The following is a 7,297-nucleotide window of genomic DNA, read 5'->3' on the forward strand; positions in this document are numbered from 1 at the left end:
CTATTTCAACCTCCCTCCCACGCCAAGAAATCTTATGTGCAAGATCACAAGTCCATGAATAGTTAAGATTTTGCTAGGATCGCCATTGTTGCCAAGGAAATAGATAATTACAAAGGGTCCAATGATGTCTATGACTTTGTAGATCCATTTGAGCATAGTTGTGATGTCTCTATGGCTAAGCCTTGGGATGCTATGCATGTGGTATAACTCAATAGATGATACCACTGATGCTCACTATCATGAAATCAAACCCATGTTCACTAAGAGATTTGTCCCACTAGGTTATAGGGGGAATCTCATGATCAAGTTGATGGATACCTAGCAAAAGGTATGAGGATTATGTAACCAAAATTTGTAATATCATTAAGAAAATTCCAAAAGACGATATCCCTATTGCGTATGCCATATCGAGATTTGTCCCACAAGTTATAGGGGCAATCTCATGATCAAGTTGATGGATACCTAGCAAAGGGTATGAGGGTTGGGGTACGAGTATTATGTAACCAAACTTTGTAGTATCATTAAGAAAATTCCAAAAGACAATATCCCTATCACCTATGCCATATCCAAATCATTTACTAAGAGATTAGGGATGACAATATCTTGTCCCTCTTAGCTAGGGACCTCACTCTTGACTACAAGGATTTGAGCCAAATTTTCATGAGATCACACACATCAAGGGCCATTTACTAGAGAGTAGACAATCAACATCAAGGATGAGTCAAACCCCACTACCACACAAAAAGACACCACCATTGGAGAGGAGGTTGATAAGCATAATCAACATGCTCCACAACAAGATTGAGCAAGTGTAAAGGACTACTTACCATGTGAACAAAGGCAAAATTTGTCCAAAGTGCAATTGTAACCCCACATGGCATGAGTGCCCACATTGTATTGTATTCTACAAAGAGCACAAGATGGATCATAATTGATTTGATTGTGCAAAAACCTTGGCAAACCCTTCTAAGACCACGACAACTAAGGGTGATCATTGCCATTACCCTTACCTTGATGAGGATTGAATCTATTGAGGGTCCGAAACACTAATATTTGTCAATAAATGGTGGATAACTCCCAAACTAAGAAAGTGTTAAGAGGACAAACCACACACATGCATGCACGTGCACACACAATCTACCAAGACAAAGAAAGTCGAAGTATTTTGTACAACTAGAGACCAATGGAGATGGTACAAGGAGAGGTAGAGGTGCACCCTTGTGAAAAGAGATCATCATCTATTATAAATGCCTACAACCATGCCATGTTGGGGATCATTGTCCTCCACCAAAATCCAAGTCCAAGGAAAAGGTTGTTCTAGGGAAGCTCTATGGCATGGAGTCCCTTTCAAAATTGAATCCACACCTCTATCACATTATGACTAGAGCAAAACAAGAAACCATTCTCAGCCTTCACATTTACATCCAATAGAACCAAGACAAAAGAATGCAAGAAAAGAAGACGAAAATGACCAAGGAAAGCCAAGAATACACCCTAAAACGTTAAGGATATTAATATACATACAATCTAGAAAAACCCATCAAATGAATCTCCCTCCAACTTCATGCATACCATCCACCATGAGACTACAAAATATCCTAAACAAATACTAAACAAGACTACCAATGAGATGAGTTGTGAGACTAGGAACTTATTCAAAGAAGCAATTTTAGGAAGTCTAATACGGTTAATGTTTTAGGTTTTCTCTTTCTTCCGAGAATCAAAGGCATGCTTGAAGAGGATTGGAATTTAAGAGTGTATTGTATTGTATTCCCATGCACCTTTGAAACATCCCAATGGTAAAGAGAGAGAGAGAGTGTGTGTGTGTGTGCATGTGTGTAAGACTTGGCTTTGCAAGCCCCACCACATGGTAGCAAAGCATCACCATTCAAAATTTTGATTGCGGCCTCACTCCAAGCAAAGTGACTATGGCACCATAACCCCAACATTGAAATTGAGTGGGATTTGCGATTGCAACAAGGGGCCTGGTAGCTGTCACTAAACTGGCTCCCTTACCTTCACAATCGCCATGGCAAGAGGGGGTGACGATTGCGGTGGTGGTGGCAACGGTGGAGATGGTGCAGCAGTGACGACCATGGCAATGGATGGCAAAGGTGAACGAACATAAATTGGTGGAACAAAAAATGGTCTATGAAAAAACACCTCTTGGCCCTTTACAGATGGATTTAAAGTTTTACCTCAACATGAGATTTGTATTGGCTTCAAATGCATGTCGGAGAATCTGAGTATCAATTACATGATGAAAAACAGAACATCCAGCAATTGCAAACAAATACAATTGCAGGGGAGATTGTATATACTCCTCTCTCTTTCTTTCCGTAATGGACTCTCTCTCTCTCTCTCTCTCATTGCTGCTCACAGACACCAGCATCTCTGCTGCCAAACATGAGTACACCAGTTTAACGTGTGACCGCGAAAGTGATTCATTTCTGATCCTGCAATAAATACAAGGCTTGTCAAATTGCAAGCCTATGTGAAAAAGCCACTCATACTGAAGCTGCTCCATGGAATCATTACACCACATGCTGCTACTGATGATCCTGTACAGTGGGATGCACGATTATACAGGTCAAATATTGTGCTGCAGATATTTGTCTGCAATAAGACCAATTATCCCTATGCACACACTAAAGTCCTTATATAACAAAAAGGGTAGGACATTGCAATAAAGATGTGTTCCTACTCCAAAATGCAGCTGTCACTCCCCTCGCAGTAAGGCTGACTTCAGCATCCCAGATTTCCCCATGATAAATGCTGACTTCACATCCACAAAAGAAGACAAATCAAAGCCTGTCTTCAACTGCACCTGTCCAGCCTCCATGAAATAGGCTACGGCATTCTCTACATAAGCATTTGCCTCTGCCACTGTCATCGAGTCATTCTCTGCAAACATTCGATCTCCAATAAGCTGTGCAGCAAGTGTGACTAGCTCTTCCTGGAATTCTGACATCTGCCTATCCTCATTTGGAGGTGAGGGTCGAAGTGGCCAAGGGGGAAGTGGAAGCTGCTCTGCTACAAAAAGTCAATCAACTATTACACATCCCTGTACAAAAGACAATTATAACTGTGACAAATGCATTGATTGCAAACAGTGTCTGCACACACATTTTACTCCTTTGCTCAATCCATGCATTGTAAAGGGGTTTGCGATGGCTGAATATATTGTTGGATATAATGTCAGGGAAGATGATACCCTGAGCTGGGCAATTCCCTAAGATGTGTAACAAGTGAAACTTGCTAATAATAAAATCGCAGTTGGGTGCACGAGTTCAAACCTTGGGTACACCTCCAAAGCATTTTCAAATTTCAAGCCTTTCTCCAAAAAACCAAAAAGGAAAAAAGAAACCGCAGTTACAACTGTGGGAGTGCAAGTCTAAGCTTCAAGGTGGTGCACCAAAAAGATCAAGAACAATTTTTTCATTACCTTGTTTAAAACCATGAGTATCCTAAAGCATAATATTCTCCAGAAAGCCTTAAGAAAGTGCATCCATTTAGAGCTGCAGTCAGGCTGATGCAATTAGAAGTAATGAGTTATCCAGAATCAAACCTGGGCAGTCTGTCCTGGGTGTACTGCGTTCAAAAATAATGCTCTCGAAAGTGCCAGCCCAGGCATCTCTCGACGTTAGAAACTCGGACTCCAGGTTGAAGAGTTTCTTCACTGTTGCTGGCAACGATGAGTGTTCGAACTGAGAGTGCGAATACGGACCACTTGGCCCATGCAAAACTGAAAATAGCCCGCAAAGATGCAGGTTAATTCATATTTACAAAATGAAGGTAGGTACAACGATGAGATAAAAAAGCTATGCGTTGCAAAATATAATCACACATTCACCACTTCATAAACCAACAAGGAGAGGTACCTGTTCCTTTGTTGATCCAAGGAGAGACTAAAATAGTTGGAACCCGCACACCAAGCCTGTCAAAATTGAAATAGTAATCACCGATATGACCATTCAACCCATCTGGATTGGGGACATTCTGCACAGGAGTGGAGACATGGTCATAAAATCCACCATGTTCATCATATGTGATAACCAATAATGTTTCATTCCATTGTGGACTTGCCCTCAAAGTTTCATACACATCCTTAACCAGCATCTGCCCGTGATATATATCATGAGAAGGATGATCATCATTGGCAGGAGACGTTGCCAGATCAAAGTACCTTTGCTCCAAAACCACATAGTTTGGCAGCTTTCCCTTCATGGCATGTCTTTTAAATGACAGCTCATATTTGTGAAAATGTTTAAGGAACTTAAGCCTTCTCAGGTTCTGAAAAAACAGTGTAGCTGGAATGTTTTGATAATAAATACCGAAAGAAAGTCCGGACTCTTCTAAAGAATCAAATATAGTCTTCTGGGGAAAGCCCTCCATCAAATCCTTCCGGACATTGCTCATTTCACCGTGTGAAGTTGCAGAATGAATGTAAAACCTGTTGGGCTGAGTTGACGACGGCACAGATGCAAACCAGCGGTCACATACAGCAAACTCCATAGCTAAAGATGTAAATGAAGAAACAATTTCTGACCTGAACCCACTCATAACTGTCCTTGAAAAGCCCTTTGCCATCCCTTCTGCCTGCTGGGCAAAGCCATTCATGGGTGCAGGGTCAGCTGAAGTGTCATTGGAGCCAAAAACTTGCTCTCTGATGGCTTGAAAGGAGTGACCAGGATCAGGATCTATAAATTCCGCATCATCTTGGAAGTACACTACGGGCGAATCAGGGTCTGCCACATTCAACCTGTTCCATTCCTGCCCTGTCACTCCATCAATTTCTGGGTTCAGTCTTTTCAACCAACCAAGCATATGGTCAAAGGACCTATTCTCCATGACCAGCACCACAATAGTTTTGATGGGTCCTTCAATGCGTTTTCGGCTGCGCTTCACTACTGCCCCTGAACTTGGAAACAAGAGCAAGGCAAGAAACAGAGCCAGGATCATGGTGTGCCGAGAATACTGCAATATCTTCTTCACTTTTGCCTGAGGGGAGGTGCCTGTCCAAGCGGTGCCCATAGGTAAAGCTCCGTCTTCAAGTACGCAGGCAAGCTCCCCTAGCTCCTCCCCTGCCATGAACGATGCTCCCGTTAGAAGAAAGTAAAAGGGCAAGCCTTTTTTCAGTTCAAAAGAACCATTTTAGACTGATAGACGTGGGTTACCAGAAAATATTGAAAGAGATGAACAGGGAGGAAGGAAAATTCGCATAATGCTATCAGCACCCATAAAGAAAATAATAACAAAAGGAGGAAAGAAACAAAAGGCTGGGATAAACAATCTGCTGATTGCCGGGAGGGGGGGCCAAAGAAAGGTTGGTAGCAAGACAGAAATTAGGGTAAGTATAGAGGAAAACAAGAGTGGGGTTTAAGAAAAGGGCGTGAATAATGGAGGCAGAAGGGATACAACAAGTGGGTGCGGGCAAAGCCACGACAGGCACAAAGACAAAAAGGGAGGAATGGAAAAGGGGACTGGGGGCGGCCGAAGAAAATGATATAGAATGGAGATGGATGATCAGAATGATGGAAACTGCTAGCGGGAGAAGGATGCATCAACAGGTGGTGGAGTTACATGATGGGTCCGATTGCTCTGTTTCTTAGCTGCAAAGAAAGGAGCAGGGCCTTGCCCTGGTGCTTCTTCTTCTTCTTCTTTTTCAGCTCACGTGCTCAGCAGGAAACCCGATGTTGCCCCAATCTCCTTCTATTTATTGTTCCTGCTTTAGCCTTTAGGTATGTTTGATGAGATCATCGAATCAGTGATCCCTGTGCTTATCAAAGAAAAATGGCAAGTTGGCAACCCGGCATCTATAATTTATCAGAGAGACCAGTCATCTCCAGGTTTCCTCCTCTCAGCTCACCGTCAGAACTTTGAAATCATCGATCATCATCGCCATTTTAATCTCTTAAACAGTCTTTGCATCAAAGACAAACCCAAGTTGCCTCACTAACACAAACAATTTCGCACAACAAAGTTTCAAAATCTCAACCCGATTTACCTCATTAAAAAATCAACAATAGAGGATTATTTTGACATGCCCCTTTGCGTAAATTCGTTCTTTTGTCGAAAGCTCAGTAATAATAATATTATTATTGACCACTTTATGTTCATGATCGCATACGTACCGCAAAATTGCAAATTGTTTTATTCCTAATTTCCCTTGTCCTCACCTAAGAAGTCGGGTACTTTTTGTATAATTTTATAAATTATTTTTGCTCAATACAAGCACGCATGACTAACAAATAGTAATAATAGCAATAAATAACATTGAAAAATACAAGCCGTGCTTTGTGGGTGATATTGGGACTGGATATTATAAAACATCGGGTGCTGAAAACAAAGAAAATAATTAAGAAAAGGTTACTAGGCAAGTTAAAGTAATTAGTAGAATTAACCGATGACTTAAAAACTGAAGAATTCCAATGAAACATGAAAGATAATCATAACGCCGAACAAGAAATGGAGACAATGAAGGAAGGTCTTTATAAAAAGTAATTACCAAAAGATATTTAGAGCCAGCAAAAAAAAAGAAACCGAATCCTTTGCGTCAGAGAAGAAGAAGAGAGAAAGACTTTGCAAATTGCATCCAAGCAGAACAAGGCAGGTGGCGAATGCCACGTCTACATTCGGTGGCCAGTCGGCAGACACGTGGCACTGGATCATTCGGCATACGACTTACTGTCGAACGAATCCCCACTTTTTGTTGCGCGTGTACAAACAACAGAAAGGTTTCTTTCCGGGAATGTTTACTATTTATGATTTATGATTTAAGTATTTATTCGTGCATAATTTCTTTTTTCCCTCAGCGTCTCAGGGGAAAAAAAAAACAAAGTATACTATATCACAACACAGCTTGCAGCTGTTCCTGCGGTTTTCCTTTTTTCCTTACGATGAGAATCAATCGATGCGGGTATAAATTGATTGTTAAAAAATTGCAATCCTTGGTTAAGAAAGGCTATGCGTATTACGGCCATACCACACGTAGCCTTGCTATATTTTCTCGAAGTATAGCAAGTAAAGTAAATTACATGTGGCACCTTTTTTAAACCCTTCTACTCACTATAAAAGGGGATTACTTCACTTACAAGACATTAGAATAATCCAGTTATTACTCGCTATACTTTTTAGATGTGTAGCAAGTAAATCGAGTTGCTTGTGGCACCTTGTTTAAGCCTCCTACTTCCTATAAAAGGGGCTAACTCTACTTATCGGACACTAGAAAAGTTTAGTCATGACATGTGCTTGGCATGACTCTAAGATACCATTAAGTTACTTAGCAAAGCAACTA

General features: G+C 41.1%; 1 protein-coding gene across 4 annotated transcripts; it reads right to left on the reverse strand.

The window, feature by feature from the left end:
- Positions 1-2,168: 2,168 nt before the first annotated feature.
- On the reverse strand, positions 2,169-5,819 carry LOC148028238 (non-specific phospholipase C1-like). Of its 4 annotated transcripts, XM_087690020.1 has the most exons (5): positions 5,178-5,545; positions 3,882-5,084; positions 3,569-3,745; positions 2,705-3,033; positions 2,169-2,561 (listed from the first exon to the last, which is right to left on the reverse strand). In XM_087690020.1, exons 1-4 carry the CDS (start codon positions 5,239-5,241, stop codon positions 2,720-2,722), a joined length of 1,758 nt encoding a protein of 585 aa, XP_087546146.1. In that variant the 5' UTR covers positions 5,242-5,545; the 3' UTR covers positions 2,169-2,561; positions 2,705-2,719. The 4 variants fall into 4 exon arrangements, with proteins under 4 accessions (XP_087546146.1, XP_087546148.1, XP_087546145.1 ...); XM_087690022.1 differs by lacking the exon at positions 5,178-5,545 and adding an exon at positions 5,584-5,819 and having other exon boundaries at positions 2,172-3,033; XM_087690019.1 differs by having other exon boundaries at positions 2,172-3,033; positions 5,178-5,544.
- Positions 5,820-7,297: the final 1,478 nt, after the last annotated feature.

The sequence above is a fragment of the Lygodium microphyllum genome, chromosome 12 (assembly GCF_053477565.2).
Source record: "Lygodium microphyllum isolate KBCC chromosome 12, Lygodium_microphyllum_v1.1.10, whole genome shotgun sequence".
Taxonomy (NCBI): Eukaryota; Viridiplantae; Streptophyta; class Polypodiopsida; order Schizaeales; family Lygodiaceae; genus Lygodium; species Lygodium microphyllum.

Coding starts and splice junctions, on each gene's coding strand:
- LOC148028238 (XM_087690020.1), bottom strand. CDS start 5,241: ATGGGTGCTGATAGCATTATGCGAATTTTCCTTCCTCCCTGTTCATCT. Junction 5,085..5,177: donor ATCTCTTTCAATATTTTCTG/GTAACCCACGTC, acceptor CGTTCATGGCAG/GGGAGGAGCTAGGGGAGCTT. Junction 3,034..3,568: donor ACCCAGGACAGACTGCCCAG/GTTTGATTCTGG, acceptor GACTTTTTGTAG/CAGAGCAGCTTCCACTTCCC.